General features: G+C 36.2%; 1 protein-coding gene and 1 long non-coding RNA gene across 3 annotated transcripts in view; one reads left to right on the forward strand and one right to left on the reverse strand.

Annotated features, from left to right (window-relative positions):
- trit1 (tRNA isopentenyltransferase 1) overlaps window positions 1-20,893 on the reverse strand; it is a 70,494-nt gene that overhangs the window by 37,550 nt on the left and 12,051 nt on the right. For both annotated transcript variants that reach the window (NM_001044774.2, XM_087294412.1), the window contains exon 2: window positions 4,232-4,372. In NM_001044774.2, coding sequence (NP_001038239.2) covers window positions 4,232-4,372 — 141 coding nt within the window. The remainder of the gene's footprint in view (window positions 1-4,231; window positions 4,373-20,893) is intronic.
- Window positions 14,425-19,767, forward strand: LOC147832594 (uncharacterized). The gene is made up of 3 exons (XR_015516970.1): window positions 14,425-16,738; window positions 16,802-17,415; window positions 17,463-19,767. It is a non-coding gene; the product is annotated as an uncharacterized LOC147832594 (long non-coding RNA).

Raw genomic sequence — 20,893 nt, forward strand, 5'->3', positions numbered from 1 at the left:
ACTGGAATTCGATACCAATCCGTGCAGTCCATTTCTTGCCACCATTTGAGTGCTGTAGAGCACGTTCCTAAACAGCACGGATTTGACATTGGCTGTGTCCGAAAACGCATACTTCCCTACTATATAGTATGCTAAAATCAGATTGCGAGCCGAGTAGTATGTCCGAATTCATAGAATTCGAAAATCTGTAGGCGAGAAGTACCCGGATGACTTACTACTTCTGGCAAGATTTTGAAGTGCGCATCCCATAATGCCCCGTGAGAGAATTCATGAACGGAAGTGAGGCGACGCAACTGACGCAGGTAGGTCACGTGACCATGACAAAATGGCGAATGTAGTACGTCCGAATTCCATTCATACTTTTCAAATTCATACTGTATAGAACGTACTTTTCTAACGGCCGAGTAGTACATTTAAATTCAAATACAGTACCTACTGAGTAGTAGGCGGTTTCGGACGCAGCCTTAGTATTCATGTGCTCAACAGAAATGACTGTGATTGGTCGTGAAGGTCATCGGTTGAGTTCGGTAAACCGATGACCTTCACAGCCAATCACAGTCATTTCTGTTAAGCATGTGAACACAATGGCAATCAGCGATGTTTAAGAATGTGCTCAGTAGTGCTCAAATGTTTGCGGGAAATGGAATTTTTTAAAATTACAGTATCGATTGGTATCAAATTCCAGTATCGTGACAACACTAGTAAATTTTAGATAATAAATTGTCTTGCTTATTCTACTTCAATATTTACTTGAGCATTTATAGACCATTCTCCCAATACTTTTTACTAGAATTCAGTAATTAAATTGCATTGATTGTGATTATTAAAACCAAAATATTAAACAAAAAGTAATAAAATATTGTACAATTAAAACTTTTAGAAATTTAACAAAAACAGGCCATGAGCCAATAATTAACTATTATGTTTCAACTTTGCAATTAAATCCACAAATCAAATGTGTTCCACACTGTGATGCCTGGTCGACTATAGCCACCTTCACACAGTGATATCGTTAAAAATCCAGCAAATTTCCGGAACGACTTAACCGGTAAGTTAAAAAAAAAAAGCGCTGTTCACACAGGTAAGGACACTCCGGATTTTTTACGGAAAAGACCATTCACACATCCATTCCAAAATACGGGTAAATTTTGATATCATTGATCAGACATGGCCTCTAAACGGTTGCGCTTGTATTTGTAAACATAATAGGGGTCAGGCTTTTGTTGATAGTTTCACTTTTAGTTAAAGCAACTGCTTTTGTCGCAGAGACATCCAAATGAAGAAGCGCAAACTGCAGCTAAATGTTTAAACTTTTGATTACATTACAAATTCTGTGAATGGATAAGTATTGTGAACAACTTCAATGTAAACATATGGAGGAACACTTTCACATGTCGAAATGTACTCACCAGAGCACTCCTTCAGGTAAACTCACAGCAGTTTATCCTAAGCATATTACCAATAATTTCATCCACAGTTGGCATTAGTAATGAACATAGAAATGTTATCTGACTAACACGCAGCAGCTAAATGTGTCTGGAGACGGATTCAAAGTAGGGCTGGGCAATAGGGCAAAAAAGCAATCTCTGTAATTATTTTCCATAATGAACGATAATAATATATTTTTCGATATAAGTTAATCCTTCCAGATTTAAAAGAGTATCCCATTAATTACTGAAGCCAGAGAAATTAGAGGGTCTATAAATGGCATAACATCAATTTTCGGTAAATTTTTCTTTAAAATTAACACGCTTCTAAATTCCCGTTGTTGTACATTTATGTTGTGTATTTGGCTCTTAGATCAATAAAGAGTAAAAAAAAGTCCAGAGCTTATTGTTATCGACAAATTTCAATTGCAATTCGATATAATATGATTTATCGGCCCAGCCTTAATTGAAAGGCTTTTATTTTCATAAACAGCACAGATGTGAATGCGTCTGAATGTTCTGATTGGCTGGAGAAGACATCTCACGTCAACACGTTCTAATCGTGATCGCATTATTTCTGCCAATTTTCCATCTGTGTTCCCACAGAGCAGCATTCTGGCATTTAACCGGTAATTTTACAACTTCTTATTTCGGAAAATTGCCCAAACGAATGTAACGATATTTTTAAAAAGGGCCTGTTCACACATACAGACTTTTCCGAAAAATTGACGGTTATTTTGCAGAAAGGTCTATATGTATGGAAATTGCTTACAATTTCAATTTGACCTTGCACATCCTACAATATAACACGAGCAGATTTAATTTCTAAATCTACAAAAATTACTTGAGTGATATTTACGCCGTTGCTACATTCTCATTTAAAATGGTGTTTTTGATTTAGGGCATAAAGCTCAGAATGTTCATTTACACACAACTCGTAAATGTCTTGCTTTACTTTTAAAATAAACTTCATAGTCAAACTATGCCACTATAACAAAAGTAAATTTTATTTTGTTATATCTCATAAACCTAAATAAGATCGTTACTTCTGATTAACCCTGTACTGCTGTACAGTAGGTGTTGTTGCTCTTCAGTATGGAGGCAGAAGCAGTGTTCTCATCTCCCGCCACTCCTCAACTGCTGTGCAAGAATGTCTGAGGCGTCTGCGGCAGTGCTCCTCCAGACACACACACACACACACACACAGAGAGAGAGAAAGAAAGAGAGAGAGAGAGAGAGCGAGAAAGAGAGAGAGAGAGAGAGAGAGAGAGAGAGAGACCCACCCCACCTCCTCACAGCATCTCCCTCAGCTATTAATATCCTCCTCATCTCTCCGCAAACATCTGCAGCAGACGGGCGGGGAAAACGAGGACAGCGACGCGTCTTTCTCCGTCTCTGCTACACGCATTTCTAGTTATGCCCTTGCATTTACTGAAAGAGCATATCTAGGGAGTACAACCCAGCGCCCACTCAGAAAATGCCAGAGCCATTCATGTGGCGCACTGGGAAATGCCACATTCCACAAAAGACGCAAAAATTAAAAGATTGGGATTTGCATTCAAACAAGGCCGCAGTCTTCACAAAAGCCGTGTCACTGATGTCAGAGAGGCGACGACATTTTAAAAGAACAATTACTCAGAGCGTTCATTAAGAGGTTTGCAGATCATATCTTAAACGGCTGAGTAATGGCCCATTAATTTCATCCGCAGAGGCTAAATAAAAAGCATTTATATTTAGAAGCGCCTGTCAACTAAATGAATCTCTACAACCATTAATTATAAAGAGCATAGATTGGACATATCGGCCAGCTAGTCATCCAGCCAACTAGGGCTTGGTGATATTTCAAATAAATTCTCACGATATCACATTTCTTCATATTCAATATCGATAATTATTATTTTTTAACAATACATTTCAAAATACTAGAATGTTTTTGTCATAATGTTAAAATACCTTTATAATAAAATAAACATAAGTGTTAAAGAGACTTTTAAACTTGATAAACTAAATGTTACAAAGTTTCTGCAAAGGTAAAAGTAGATCAACATCTGTAAGGTGTCAATAATAATGATACAGTAAACCTCAAACTCTGTACACAAATAATTATGATAATCAAATCTGAGCTTTCAAGTAAAGAACCAACCATCCCTATTCAAATACATAATGGAACATTACAAATTGTCAAGTTAAATTATTTTACAATGTCCTCATTGCTGCTAAACGGCACTCATTTTCGCATGCGTTGTTATTCTGACCTTAAATGACATTTCTACTATAAAGTGTTGTATATGCTGGCAAGTTGGCTAGTTTAAAATGGCCATGAATACAATTTAAACCCAAACACAACATAAAACACAACAATAGCTATGTTTCATTCCAAAGAAGCGAATTAGATTGATGCGCAAAACTAGGATATCACAGACAACATTTGTAAATAAAGCAGTTTCTATCCAAAGGGAACAAATTCATCACTTTATGAAAAACTTGCATCAAAAATTAAAAAGAAAAATGAAGAATGAAATGCACCCTTTCGGTTAACAGTTAATCTACGCAGAACGTACAAAAAATAGGTGGATGGAAAAATAACTCAGAGATGCATTAATGTTCTGCTTCAGGTTTGTCTAAAACTGTGTCCATTAGCAAAATGGGAGGGAAAAAGTACACTCTGTACATCTCATAACTGACTTGTTAAAAAATAACTAGTCATTTCTACCTGACTTAAGCACAGACATGATAAAAAAAGAATAAAAGAATTTCATCCACTCAAGCAGACTCTGGATTCTGAAGCATGCATTAAAGGATATGAGAGAAAGAGCTTTGTTCCTGAAGTCCACCACTGTGTATCCACTAACCAATGGATCCACAAAGCTGATCATATGATGGTGACATTGGGCTTGCTCTTCCTCTGTAACCTTGTTGGTGATGATGTCCAGCCCTTTGTAAACCTGCAATGAGAAACCAACCAGAGGATATAAACAACGAAGGTTAATTCAGGACATAAAGGCTAAAACTCTCCTTGGAGAAGAATTGTGAATATCACATGCTTCGTAGACCACATTACTGTTTGTGCTTGATTCATCATGACATGATCACTGCATGAATCCTTTAAAAAGCCCCAGTTTTAAATGCTGGGAGCAGTGGGACAGAGGTAAAACAGGTCACTGGCACTTCTTTGCCTTGTCCTACATATCTACTGTCATAATTCTATTGTTCAGTTTGATTAATGCACAAAAGCAGATGTTAGCATGTAACAAAATAGAGAGACATGCATCTACAAACATAACAGGAAAGAATAGGATTGTGTTATTTAAATAAGAACCTCTTTTCCAAACCAAACCCTAAGTTATGTGGCAACAGTCTTTAAGTGGTCACTATAAAAGCATGGTTCTTTGGTCACTCAAGAGCTTCAATAGGGCTTTATTATCAAGGGCATGCGTGCACGTCCCCAGCTAAACTCAGACCAGCTTACGGTAACTCCGCTGCCCTTGCGTGCTGATTTCGGCAAGTTAGGAAGAAATGCTACTGAATTATTAATATCTTCTCCCCTGTGCACTCCACAGGACATCCCTGCCAGCAAAATCTTAGTGAGGTGAGTGGGAAGAACAACATATGAAGAGAGACAGGCCATACTCTCCTATTGCAATAGGGTAAACACCAATAAAGAGAAGTGATTAAAACACACAGAAAGTCTTAACAATCGCCCCAGAACTTGGCATGGTACTTCAATTCTGGTTTTTACAGTGCAAATAAAATGGCTGCTTTTCAGAGCCAGCCCTCTTGAATGCAATATTTCGCCTTTACTGGCCTCTAACTCTGTGAAAACTTGGAATCAATAACAGCTGGTTTTCAATCTTGAAATAAAAACACAATGCAGTTTTGGACCGCTAAGCTTGTTAAGATGGTTTTAAAGCAGGGAGTTTACCAACAGCCTCATAACATTTCATAACTGTGGATTTAGGGTACAGAATGTAACATTTTTGGCGACTTTTAACAAAAACAAACTGATGGTTATAGTAGGGCTGCTCGATTTTGGGAAAAATCATAAATCACTATTTTGGTCATAATTGTAATCATGATTAATCAAAACGATTACTGTGTAAGTCAAAATTATTTAGCGCTCCAGAGAATTTTTTTTTAAACAAATCTTTCCCAAATGAGGAATTTTTCTGTATTTCCTACAATATTTTTTCTTCAGGAGAAAGGTTTATTTGTTTTATTTTGGCTAGAAAAAACACGCGTTTAAATATTTTGAAACCTATATTAAGGTCAATATTATTAGCCCCCTTAAGCAACATATTTTTGATGTTCTGCAGAAGAAACTACTGTTATACAATGACTTGCCTAATTACCCTAATTAAGCCTTTGAATCACACTTTGAATTTGAATGCTTGTATTTTGAATACTATCGAGTAAAATATTATGTGCTGTCATCATAGCAAAGATAAAAGAAATCAGTTAATAGAGTTAATAAAACTATTATGTTTAGAAATGGGTTGAAAAAAATCTTCTTTCCATTAAAAAGAAATTGGGGGAAAAGGGTTGCTAATATTCAGGAGGGCTTATAATTCTGACGTCAACTGCAGTTATTTTCCTCCCTGGAAAGGAAAAGGAAATAAATACAATAGATAAAAATATTCTGTCTTTTGATTCTCAACTTGTTTATTACACAAATGAGGGTCAATATGAATAATCACTAAACACTGCGTTTTGACACCTATTTGACCATTAAAGCGCTCACGTTAAGATGACTTTAGATGAGTGTGCTCTGCTCGTCTCAGTGTGCGAATGAGACCGAATGCTACTGTTCTGACTGTGTGTGTGCTTTCTCGTTTGCGCTTTTAAGAGCAACATGTGTACAACTGGAACGGGGGCAGTATATGATGCAATAATCATTAATCTCGATTAATGGTTTTTCATAATCGTTAGAAGCCAAAATCGAAATCGGATTTTCGATTAATTGCACAGCCCTAAGTTATAAGTCAGGACAAGTTATTGAGTATGTTTAAGGCTTCACAATAGTGATTAAGCAAGGTTACAAATGTCATGAAAATCTTAGAGGAAGCACAGCTCTATGATCAATAGTAAATCCCCAAAGGAGGCCAGAGGTTTTTCTTGTGCGGAAACTCCAAATATTCTGTGTAGATTAACGATACATGGGCTTGTTAAGTGTCATGCAAAGTGACTACCGTTTACAGTCAAACTGTATGTGGAGGTTCAAAAAAATTTTAATAATAAACATTTTCAAAGTGTTGCAATACATTTGAAAATCATGATCTATATGTCAGATGGCCAGAAAGTGATTTATTGTTTATATATTGTTAAAATATTGATGCGGCCAGTCCAGAGACTGTCATGTACAACATGATTTTATATAAGATTTACTTTAATGTGTGATTTGACTAAAAAGTGGTCATATTTTTTTTTTATTCTAATTACTAGCAGCTTGGATTTGGAAACAGTAATCCAAACGTCATGATTTCACAAGTGGATTAAGCTACCACTAATACAGCTCCATTTAAAAGCACATGCTGGAACTATACTAGAACTGTTTTTTATTGACAAGATGCTTACACAAAAATCCCCTTTGATTAATCACCCAGATCTAATATGATAAGCAAATAATCAAATATTTTAGAAAGGACAGAGATTTGCTCCAAAAACACTGGACCTACCCATGAAAGCATTCTAAATGCACAAAACACTAAGGTCATTTGTAGCATATATTAACATGAATTCCATTCAATCTAATCACAAAGTGGAGAACGTCAAATATAATATAAATGGTCTCTAAAACATGTTGAGCATGTCCAATTTTAACCACTATCAAATGTACTAGAAAGAGCATTATCAAATCCCTTTCATACTGAAAACACACATGGGTCAAATGAGTCAAAATGGCCACAAAAGACCACTTGCTCTCCACCTTCGGCAAAAAAACATGTGATGTGAAAAAAGAGCTCCTAAAAAGGTATTCATACACGTTGCTGCATTGTACCAAAAACATGGATTATGACTGAAATTATACTGGCCATTCAGTTTTTGCTTGTTATTCCTCTCATTGTAAGCCATATAGCAATTCCAATAAGTCAATGAAACTCAGCCATAACAAAGCGCTCATGTAAAAGTGATGTAGAGCTTAATAAAGAGTAATCTTAATTTTAGCTGGACACAGTGCCCCAGACTGTATATTCTGAGCTTCATCATGTGCGTTGCATCAATTAGAGATCAATACAGTAAAGTGCCTGGTCTGAAAGACCAGCATGCCAGAAGCTACACCGTTCAACAGCGAGGCCATATCAGGTCAGCTGACTAACAAACAAGGGTGGTGATTGGGACAATTTTCAGTGTTTCCCACACATAGACTTTAGTTGAGTGGACCACCACATTTTTTGAAATTGTTCCAAAATTTATAAAAAAAAAAATAAATAAATAAATAAAAAAAATCACATGTACATAATTATTCACAGCCTTTGCTCAACACTTTGTTGATGCACCTTTGGCAGCAATTACAGCCTCAAATCTTTTTGAATATGATGCCACAAGCTTGGCACACCTGTCTTTGGGAATTTTTGCCCATTCCTCTTTGCAGTACCTCTCAAGTTTTGTCAGGTTAGTTGGGAAGCGACGGTGTACAGCTATTTTCAGATCTCTCCAGAGATGTTCAATAGGATTTTGGTCTGGGCTCGAGCTGGACCACTCAAGGACATTCACAAAGTAGCTGTGAAGCCACTACATTGATATTTTGGCGGTGTGCTTTGGGTTATTGTCCTGCTGGAAGATGAACCGTCGCCACAGTCTGAGGTCAAGAGCACTCTGAAGCAGGTTTTCATTCAGGATGTTTCTGTACATTGCTGCATTCATCTTTCCCTCTATCCTGACTAGTCTTCCAGTTCCTGCTGCTAAAGGATGGTATTAGCCTGGTGATGAGCAGTGCTTGGTTTTCTCCCAACGTAAAGCCTGGCGTTCACTACAGAGTTCAATTTTAGTCTCATCAGACCAGAGACTTTCCTTTCTTATGGTCTGAGAATCCTTCACATGCCTTACGGCAAATTCCAGGCAGGGAGTGGCTTATGTCTGGCCACCATACAGGCCTGATTGGTGGATTGCTGCACAGATGGTTGTACTTCTGTAAGGTTCTCCTCTCTCCACAGAAGAACGCTGGAGCTCAGACAAAGTTTATTTCAATTCAATTCAGCTTTATTTGTATAGCGCTTTTACAATGTAGATTGTGTCAAAGCAGCTTCACATAAATGGTCATAGTAACTGGAACAGTGTAGTTCAGTTTTTAGTGTTTAAGTTTAGTTCAGTTTAGCTCAGTTCAGTGTGATTTAATCAAGATTTAATAAAGTGACCATCGGGTTATTGATCACCTCTCTGACTGAAAGGCCCTTCTCCTCCAACAACTCAGCTTAGATGGGCAGCCAGCTCTAGGAAGAGTCCTGGTGGTTCCAAACATCTTGCACCTACAGATGATGGAGGCCACTGTGCTTATTGGAGCTTTCAGAGCAGCAGAAATTTTTCTGAAACCTTCCCCAGCCTTGTGCCTCAGAGGTCTACAGACAATTCTTTTGCCTTCATGCTTGGTTTGTGCTTAGACATGCACTTTCAATCCTGAGAGCTTATATAGACAAGTGTATGCCTTTTCAAATTATGTCCAAACACCTAAATTTACCACATGTGAACTCTAATTAAGCTGCTGAAACATCTCAAGAATGATCAGTGGAAACAGAATGTACTTAAGCTCAAAAAACACTGTTCAGAACTGGGTTCTGTGGTGTTAGCAAGTTAACTACTTGAAGCGTGTTTCAGGCAGCCGCTACGATCAGATCCTATACCAATGTTGGCGACCAAGGGTTTGTGAGAGGGGGAGGTTGAAATTACAGGCTAATTAACAAAACGAGCGGGTGGCAGGAAATGGTTCTGAAATACCAGCCTGATCTCATGAAAAAAAAAAAAACGCAAGAATTTTATGTTTTGTCACTTTAGGGGCTAATTCGTACAATGACAGTCGTACAAAATTGTACGATTTTACAAAGGAGGCGTGGCACTTAACCCTAACCCTGTCATTGGGGGTTGAGCAAATCATACTAAATTGTACGAATTAGATCGTATGATTTCATACGAATTAGCCACTAAATCAAAAAGTTATGAATTGCCAAGAGGTTGTGTTGGAAATACGGGAGACACCCGGAAAAAAAAAAGGAGTATTGGCAGGTATGCTCACACATATACTATGAATTCTGACTACTTGAATAGTGTTGATAATCCGGGCTGGCCATTTCACTCTGCAATCAGAGTCCAATCAGCACAGATTAGCTTTGCGCTAAGGAGGGGTTTGAGAACAAATGAATTGCTGAACGAATCATGTGGGAGTCACTGGGATAATAAGGTAAAAATAAATGCATATTATCAGGCAAAAGTGTTTTTGACCATTTAACTAACCGACAACCACCACTCGTTAATCTGTTATTAACGTTTAACCGGTCAGATTACTAATACATTTTTTTAAACAAATTGACAAGCCTATTTTGTGTCTGACACATTAAATATTGAATTTTAAAATACTGATTTATATGCTATCTTTTTAATAACAAAACATAACAAAAGAGCATCTTCACGCACATGCAGGGTTTCCAATAGCATAGAAAACCAGAATAAACTAAATAAAATAAATAAAATAAATAGCCCTGCCCTAAATTATTTACAACTTAAATGATTAATCTATATTAAAAAACGAAAACACTGACTGATCCTTTTTAAAGGCTGGCATAGGCTGTTTTTTGTTTTTTTTTAATCATGTTTTTAGTCTTCCGTCAAATAAAAAAAGCAGACTTCCTCAAATTGCTCTCTCCAAGAAAAATATACATTTATTTAATGCCCTGCTGTTATTATTATATTACAAAACCTTTTTACATTTTCAATATAAATCATTTTTTAAAGATTATGTCTTGATAATTGGTTTTCTCTCGCACGCGATGCGTGTTGAAGACAATGGCAACGCATGCATATGTTGATTTTTTGTAAACCGTTTTGTTGTTTAAATATGATATATTGCATTAACGTGCATACATGCTTTATAAGCTGTAAAATGAAAGGTAAAGCCTATTTGTTGTGTTTATGATGCAGGTCCAAGAGGAGATCAGCATCAGCGCTGGTTTGGCGTCAACTCGTCAGTATCAAACGGCAATATTCTACTTCCATTTTGCTTCTTTGCAAAATATGTCTGTAGGCAGACTTAGCGCATTTATGTAGTGAGTATGTCCAACATTTATAAGATTTGTTAGGAATATTTATGAATGTCTCCAATTAGACCTACAGAGCGGCATTAATGCATCCTGAAGTAAAGCGAAATGGATATAAACTCCAGCAAGATATTGTGATTACATGCGGAGCCATAGACCTTTTTCTATAAATGAAGTATAATTATAGAAACTGTGTTCATCTTAACTGAAAGCTACGTCGTGTTTGCTAGCCTCACGCATCATGCACCTGTCAGTTAGTCTGTCAGCACATAACCTCAAAGGGTTAAAGATAGCGCACAGCACTACTACGGTTACAGAAAAGTTTGCACTATTATAATTCACTTACCTTTTAATACATTTTGGTGCGATTATAATTCGCTATTAAAAACAACAACAACAATGACTGAATGTTATAAATGGGTAATGTAGCCGTGGAGGGATGCATTTTAGTCCGTGCCATGGAAGAATGAATGTAGCGGAAACCATGCTCTTTAAAAGTTCTCTGTAGTTGTCTTGACAACACAAACTGCTGCACTGGGATGAGCCGTGTTCAAAACAATTTCGGCCATTAGTAAACAATTCAAAAGATTCCCCTCTTTATACAAAGGCGCATTCGATAGGCCCCTTATGCAGCCAAACTAAAAATATATAAAATGATATTTTCAATTGTTTAACTGATACCATTAATTGGTTACAAACGCATCCTTTCGGTTATTTTAAGCATCCCTACCTTGTATGCAAATCAGATTTTTGTTGGAGACCCTTAAAACCAAAATATAACCCTTTTTTTATGTATAATAGGGGCTCTTTAACAAAAAACATCAAGTGAGCCTATTGTTTTCTTATGCCTTTTATAAACCGCTGTGACAATTCACATGACCTTATTGTACACAAGTTGAAATTTATACAGAAATACAATTAAATATGAACAATACTAATACAAAAATGTGAAGTACAGACCCAATTAGAGAAAAAAGAATTGCAATAAATACAGAACGCAAGGTGTAGTTAAGTTAATTTCTCAGGGAAAAACCTTGACTTTCACCACTAACAGTTCACAGCAAACAACCACAGAATATTTTGCAACCATCATATAAAAATATAATTGAAGTCAGAATTATTAGCCCCCCCTGAATTATTAGGCCGCTTGTTTACTTTTTCTCCAATTTCTGTTTAACAGAGAGAAAATTTGTTCAACACATTTTTAATCATAATAGTTTTAATAACTTATTTCTAATAAAGATTTATTTTATTTTTACCATGATGACAGTAAATAATATTTGACTAGATATTTTTCACGACACTTCTATACAGCTTAAAGTGACATTTAAAGGCTTAACTAGGTTAATTAGGTAAACTAGGCGGGTTAGGATAATTAGGCACGTTATTTTATAATGATGGTTTGTTCCGTAAATTATCGAGAAAAAAAATAGCATAAAGGTGCTAATAATTTTGTCTTTAAAATGGTGTTTAAAAATTATAACTGCTTTTATTCTAGCCGAAATAAAACAAACAAGACTTATTTCCATAAGAAAAAATATTATCAGACATGGTGTGAAAATGTCCTTGTTCTGTTAAATACCATTTGGAAAATATTTTAAAAAGAAGAAAAAAATTTGAAGGGGGCTAATAATTCTGACTTACTGTATATATGCATGTTTTCTCTTCTCTCAAAAAGTTGTATAGAGCCCCTAGCATGCATGAGCAGCCCATGATAAGACTAAAATGACATAGAACTAACAAGAAAAAGAAAGGATGGGGTATTGTTGTATGTGTGGGGCAAAAAATTGACAGAAGGCTCTGTGAATGTCCAGCTTGGTCATGTGGCTCTTATTTGGGGCCACGTTTCTTAAGTGCTGCCGGCATTAGCAGGTTTTGTTTCCCCCATACCTATTTATTACCCCCTTTAGTTGGGCTCTGTACCAGCCTCTCACGGACACCAAGCCTAGCCTCCACTCAAAGAGTGGACTCAAAGACTGACTTTCTTTTTATTTCTCTCTAAAAGTTAACAAAGAGAGCATATTTAATTTGAAGCAAACACAAACACTGCTGTGAGGAACGAAATACAGTTTGTTTCGCTTGTCATGCTGATATCAATCAATGGTCAATGGTCAGTCAATTTACAGATTTTAAAGAGTATTTTCCTCACTGATGATTTGTGGACTGACATTTGAAATGTTCATCAGTCCAAAAGTAGAACATTTTGCCACTTGTTATATGGGTAAAACTGTTAATGTTGACAAACATCAAAGTAAACGGCTTAATGCAAAATGATGGCAAGCGGCATCAAATTTGATAAAAGAATGAGAAATGTGAAAAGAGAAATCTACATTTTAGACACGTTTTTTAAACATTTGAATGTTTCGTGTAAAGGCTGATTTATACTTCTGCATCAAGCACACACGTACGGTTCGGTGCAGCCTTTGCATAGCCCTCGCTGTGGCAGACGCTGATGCTGACCTCTCAAAAAACGTAACTACACATTGCAACGACGCATAGCGCGAGCTCTGCAATTGATCGACTTGATAGTTGAGACCAGTGTGAGCAGAACTGAGGACCGTGCAAACCTGTTGGAGCGAGTGTTTAGAAGTGCCGAGACCTATAAAGTAGCACTAGATGGAAAACTGTTCTGTTTTTCTTACGATTAAAGTTGTTGCACATGCGTCGATTCCCGCCTTTAAATGAGAAAGTTTTAGCTACTTGTACATTAAAGTAGCATTCCGAAAAAAGAAAACACCCACGAAGAAACAACACAGAAGGACATAAAAATCTACTGCCAGCTAGCGCTTCAAGTGTTATTGCAGAGCAACACAAACAGCATGCTGAAGTAAAAATGTACAACTACGAGCAAGGCAAGCTCAGAGGTAGCCTTAAGAGTACAGCACAGCGAACAAAATGGACTTTTGAACGGGACCTATAATGCAAAAATCCTTTTTATAAGCGGTTTTATCACAGTTGTGGCAACAGTGTGCATAATATGACCAGCTTCTAATGGTAACAATTTATTAATTGTATTTTTAAGAACCACACTTGATAAAAATAGTCTACAGAAACAATTTGACATTCTTCCTTTCTACATCATCAGAGAGGGAAAGCCCCACCCATTAGTGACAATCTCTCCCTCATTAGCATAGGGCAATAGTCTCATTATTGAATCTTCCATTATACAGACACACAGGCATTTAGAGCTCCACCTTCAGTTGAAAAGAGGACTGGGAACAAAATCTAATCTGAATTTAACGCAACAGTGAGTAAAATGGCACATTTAGGATTAAAGATTAAAAGGAAGCAATAAGAGTTATAAAACATAATTTGTGGGGTATTTTGAGCTAAAACTTTACATACACACACTAAGGCAAAGATGTCCAAACTAGGGCCCACGGGACAAAATTTCCCAGGGTTACCTTTGATTTGGCTAGCCAACCAATCAGAGAAGAGATGGACACAAATAATGGGGAAGGGTGGGGCAAGTCCCTCAAAAAGAGATCGTCATTTCTAATTGTACAAAACCTTTTGTTTGTTTGTTTGTTTGTTTAATTGCTGAGCGACGAAAAAGCAAAATTGTGAATGTGAATTAATCAGATTATTAAAGGGCCATGAAACCCTAGAACACATTTTTTTAGAGGCTGACCAATATATATAAATTTATTATGTTATAAATGAGATTGATTATTGTTTTATTGTAAGTAGTATATTATAAAATGTAAATATATAATTATTGATAAGATTAAAGTATTCATTTCTATAATTTTTTTGTATTATTAAATTAGGATGGCAACTTTAACGTTATAGAGTTTGGTATAATTAGCTTTAGCCCTCAATCAAGTTTGGATTTTGGCCCTTCATGAGAAAAAGTGTGATCAGCAGACAGATATCCAACTTATTTTAAATCTTGTAACAAGGGGTATAATAGGTCCAATTTAATGTTTGGATCTTTCAGTGTGCTGTGATCATTTTACAGACGAATTTGGAATATTTTGTCAACAGACATATTTGAGAAATGTATAATACTTTTTCTTGCAAATTCTTGCAAGCTTTTAAACATGGCCTCAACTTCATTTTTTAAAATGTAAAATGTTTTATATTAAACTAAGTTAACTCCCAAACTATTTTAAAATAGATGACAAATAAAAAAAATGTGTCCACTAGAAATAATTGCAAATAGTTACACATTAAAACTAAGTTTTTTTATTTATTCCTCTCAGCCTTACTTTTGCTTGCATCAAATTTGTACCAAGAAGCTTTCCGATCTTACTTTCTGTTGAACCATGCAAAATTTCAAGCTGATTAAATGATTCTTTTGCAGATTAGCCTCCCCATTGCGCTTGCCTCAGTTTGTCTGCTTGACGTTGCAATGCTGAAGTCCTGCTGTCGGGTCTCCTGCCCTTCTCATGACTCAAATGACAGGCATCTAATCCTATGCAGCTGCCCAAGTGTGTGCGTGTTTGTGTGTACATGTCCTAGAGAGCCAGAGTGTCTAATTGAAACTCATTATTAATGAGGACAACTGGTCCATAGTTGGGGGGGGTAGAGCAAGTGGACTCCATAATTAATATATAAAAATGTACATTTTACAACAATAAAAGGATTTAAGTAGTAGTAACTGTTTCAGCAGGATGTGAGAATCCGAACACTCATCATACGCAAGAACTAAGCAGGAGACGGGCGACACAGTGGTCTCAAATCCAATCTGTGTGTCTGTGGACCACAGCCCCAAACAGGGAGGGAACAATTTTTCTTTGTTTGTCTGTTTGTGTGTATATATGAGAGCCGAAGAAAGAGGCAGACAGAAACAAGGGGGAAAGGGGGTGAACGGGAGGGTGTAGTGAATCCAGTGACCCACACAGTAAACACTCAGATGAGTCCCCAGACAATGGCTTTAGTGTTGAGCTATTAGAGCCGGCCGTGGCTGATCCACACAGCACCTCAGGCCACGCACGAGACAGCTGCTCCCCGCTATTCATACAGGGGGAAGGGCCATGGAGAGGGAGGATCCAAGCAGTGGCAGGATGACAGACAGCAGGACCGAAGCTTGTCTACAATTGATTCTTTTTTTTTATCATGACAACAGACTTGATACAGAAGGCGATTTTTGATGATGATGATGGAAGCTGTGCCTGAAATTAGTCTAGGTACAAAGTCCAGCTTGTGCAATCAATAAATGGAATACATTCTAATTGATAGGAACTATAAAAACATGGACAGAATTGAGAATGTAGTCATAACAGAAGAAAAAAGTCATAACATGGAATGGACGCTTTCACAGGCCTGTTATGATGCGTTTAACGGTCATCAGCATCTTAAACTCTTGAAAGTTTTTCTTTCTTAGACTTTTTTTAAAACATGAACATTTATTTGCTTTTATGTTTGTATTATATCATCTTTGCTCAAATTACAAAAAACAAATTACCGCTTGTGCAAGGTGTTTCTAATGCAGCATCTATGGGACAGGACAGTAAATTCAACGTTATTCTCACCTCTGACTGCCGTCATCAATCTCACTTTTTTTTTTCTCTTTCTGAAAGTCAACGTGGAGATTTACTTTTATTATTTAAGCAAATAAGAGTGTAAAAATCTCCCATTCACTGTGCTCAACGTTTCCCAACTATGACGACTTTCGCTACTGAGAAAGCTGGAAATGTGATATGGGTCTATTCATAGACAATGCCAGAACTTGGGCATTTTAGAAGAATAAATCTAAATATATTGAACCAAGATAATGCTAGTCTCTGTAAATCTTACCATGCAAAAAGACTGTTACGAAGTTTGGTGGACTGTAAATGATTAATGTATTTACACAAGTCATGAAGGAAAAAACTATTGATATCATTCCTCTCCAAAAGTATTCATCACAGAATTGTCATTTAAAAAAACAGCTTAGAGGTCCCATAAAATTAAAGTATTGTTAGTTTTTAGCATGTCTATATCTATAACCTAGTGTGCTCCACAAAAGTGAATAAGTTTATGCTTAGAAGATCCAAAACTGATATAAACATGTAAAGCTTGTAATTTGTCACTTCTGCCCAAACTGATCAATGTGTTATTTCACACTTATACTCTTATACTTCAGTGTCTCATCAAATCCTAACCTATCAAATGCTTTCTAATGTCAGACATGCCCCGCCCCCTGAGATGCTTGACATTTGCTTTACATTTGATGAGCTTAAGCTCAACCACTCTCTCTGGCAAAGCTGTGTTAAAAAAAAAAAAAAAAAACACTATTGGTTATTTTTTTAAAAGGGAAGAGCTACACTATGTCCGACACTCTCTGAGTTTTGGTTGAGGTCATATCAAACATTTTAAAAAATGTATATTTTTCAAAGCACTTTATGGGAAATTCAAAACAGCTCTTAACAAGTCAAAAAGACAAAGCAATCTTACTTTCAGACGCAATCTATATATTGTATCTATTATAGATAACGGTCACAGTATTAGGTGTCCTTGTTACACATGTTGTTTATGTACTACAGTAATTACAATTAATTATGCATAATTACACGCAACTAACCCTAACCTGCATTCTAACCCCAACCATACAGTATGTACATGTAATTATTGATACTCAGAAGTTACTTGTAAATACTTTAACAAGTTCTTAAAATAACTTCTGATGGCCTGTTTTCACTGAGTGGTACGGTATGGTGTGCTCTTACAGCCATTTCCACTGTTAAAAGTTACTAAAAAGCAAACCGTACCGTACCACTTTTTAGGTACCCTTTCGAAAGGCCACCTAGGACAACAAAAGGGTGCCAAAAGGCATAACCAGACACACAGTTGAAAGCTATTGGTTTAGAGATACATCACTAGCTCGTGCACAAGCCAGGAGAATAAAAACAAAGGAAGTGACATTTTTAAATACACAGCCGAGACATTACATTTGAAAAATATATACATATAATAACAAGCCATGGTCGACTCGAGCTCAAACAAACATCATTGATCACGTCTTGATGAACAGCCGCAAAGCCAAGTAGTGCCTAATTGTTGTTTACAAGGCCGTCTAAAGCGCGAGCTGTTTCACTTTCGAGAGAACTCGCATGCACGTCTATATTTAAATTAACAAACTTCTCGAACTAATGATAATAACATGAGCGTGATTATTGAAGTGCTTCTAACATCCTTTCAGAAACGGACACACGTGAAAAAACAAAGGAGAAGCCTAATACAAAGATACCATACCACTCAGTGGAAATAGGCCATGACTGCGTCAATTTACAAGGCATGGAGCACTTCATGTTCATCTAGTTCAGGCTTCTGCAAACTTCTATCAAATTTCCTTGTTGCATTTAAGTCATGAAGCTTTTATCAAGGTATAAAGTATTATCATGATATTGACCATAGTGAAAGTAAAGATTACTTTAACTGGTGTAATAACCAAAAACAATTTGCATATTGATTTGTTGTATGCACATGTTCAGAGAAAACAAAGGTATTAAACCAATTGAATTGAAAAAAATATGAAGTAAAAAAGGTAACACTTTACAAAAGCCTCACTAGTAATTGTTAGTGAGAAATAGCCACTTTACAGTTACTGTACGTGCTAAAGTTGATACAAAAATACAACATTTGTATTAGTCATCTCCATTTGATTAGTTTTTTAAATGCATCATGGAAGTAACATCACCAAAGAATAAATGCTTTTGTAGTTGTCATTACATTGACTTTAGTTAAGCCAATGATAACAAAATTTCATTTTACGAGACAGTTATTGAACAAAAAGCCAATAATCACTGAATTTTCAATGTGGTAGGCTAGATTAACATGTGAATGTGTTTATAAATATAAATTGCCTATTAAGTCTTAATTAATTTGGTGCTGTGATCAACAACTTCAAATACAATAAAAATATTCATAAAGAATACTCAAATATACTCAAAGTTGGAATAATAATTAATTATTTACCGCATTTTTAAGTGCCCACGATATCAATATTGTGCATATTAATTATCATGATATACTGAGTTATATCAGCTTATCAGCTTAATCAGGTTTATTGTCTACTACGTGATACTTGAGAGAGTCCAAGGACTCACTCAAAAAGATGCTTTTATTTTGTACTAATGTCATATTGACAGAAAATGTATACATTAATGGATGAATGAGGAGAAATGATGACTGGTGTGTCTGTATAAAAGGTGGAAAATAGAAACTGAGTCTCTCCAACACTGTACCTCCTACTACACACTTTTTACGCCTCAAACAGAGAGCCATTCACTCGCCAACATCTCTCCATCCATCCTTCCTCTCCTCTAGGAATGGCTCAGTGAAGCCAGACTAATAAATCATTCACGATGTCGCTCTTTTCCCTTGCTTTAGCGCTATCAAGCAGTCATCATTTGTGGAGGCTTTCTGAATCGCACCGCACTCAACACCCCACCCACAAACTAACCCACTTCCGCACCGCATTTCAGGCTTTTCAGGGAGGACAGAGCAAGGTGCCAAGAGAGATGAGCAACAGAGAATAAATGAGAAACGTCACTTGCATTTCTCGCTTCAGTCTTAACTAAGAGATGAGTTTAACTGGATATCAGGAAGATATCGAGCACTGACAAGGTTTCGGACGCCAGGATGAATACAGACGTCACAGCGGGCATGTGCTGTGCCGCCAGTCCTAGGCGGCCAGACAGACTGACACAATTGGATTTTCATTCATTCAGCTCAAATTGAATTTAGCTGCTGGTGTGTTTGGCAAAAGGGGGGAAATGGTTCCTTCCAAAAGCATTTAGCGCCTGAGCAAACAGAGACTAACCAACTCGGCACTTCAATACATAATAGGTCACATTAACCCTTCTCTTATAATCTGTGTGATTAAGTTATAAATCATTCAATTTATGTTTACAGTTGTGGTTCTGTCAGAAATAAATATTCAATAAAAACAAACTTGTGTCTCTATTAGGGGTTTCAGAAACATTGAGTTTAGTAACAAATGGGACTGAAATTTTAAAAAGTCAATTGATGACTTGAATGCTGGAGAATGGAAAATGGTAAAAACTGGAAACAAACTCGATACTTTTGACAACCCTTGTCTCTACAAACCATATTTTGTCACAAAAAAAAACATCTTCAATCACAAGTAAAAAGTATTATGTAAAAAAAAATATATATATATATTTATATATATATATATTTTTTTTTTTTTTAAATGAATGCATTAAGTGCATTAAAAGTCTATTAAAGGTTTGTTCAAAGTATCAACATATGCCTTTGCAAACCAGTTTTATTTTACCATAAGTAAAAAGAAATAAAGATGTTAAACAATGTACTACTAGTAGAGCATCAAATGCAAACATAATAATAAATAAATATTTATTTTAATGATCTGATATAGCAACTATATATGACTAAACATCAATTTTTCGGCTACCAATTGAGTACCGGAAAATTTGGTACCTAACTCGATACTCATGTAGTAATGAACTCGATACTTTTGACAATCCTAGTCTCAGGATAATGTGGAAAAACAGAAAAACACGTTTAAACACAAAATGCAAAGTAGTATGTAACAAAAAATATGACACCAAAATGTCAAGTTTTTTATAAGTGTAATTTAATCAGCTGTTCAAAATGAAACAAAAACAAATTTTACATTACCTGTCTGATACAGCAAATAAGGCTTGGCAATACAATTGGTATAGGTATTTATTGACCAAACACCATTGTCAATATCGATAAAAAAAATTGTTATGAAGCACTATAGTTTTATTAAAATGTGGCTACTGAGCGCACACCTCAAAAAGCAATGTCAATAAGCTTAGTGTGTAAGGTTGTCATTTCCAATGTAGACGTCTACGCACATATGAGAGCGATGCGCATATGTTGTGCAAGTGGCGCACATGTGAGGTGGGTGAATTTTCCAGGCGCCAGATGGATGTCGCCAGAGTGGCTTTTTGGTTTCTTGTGGACACCAGCCGCTAGCTTTCCATCTGAAAGATTATTTTAGCATCATGATAATGTACCCATCCAACTTCACAACTTGTAATATTGCAGTATCTATTTGAATAATAATGGTTGTTTCCTTTGCTTGAAAGCTTAGATTTGATTATTATAATATCCTTTGTTTACAGAGTTTGAGGTTTACTGTATCATTATTGCCATTTAGTTTGGATTAATTGTTCCGCATTAATTTGCATTTTACTATTGCACACTTTGCAACATTTTATTTATCAAGGTTAAGAATGTCTTTAACACTTGCTTATTTTATAATAAAGAGATCAGATATTTTGT

Source organism: Danio rerio, chromosome 19 (assembly GCF_052040795.2).
Source record: "Danio rerio strain M-AB ecotype USA chromosome 19, GRCz13ab, whole genome shotgun sequence".
NCBI classification, from domain to species: domain Eukaryota; kingdom Metazoa; phylum Chordata; class Actinopteri; order Cypriniformes; family Danionidae; genus Danio; species Danio rerio.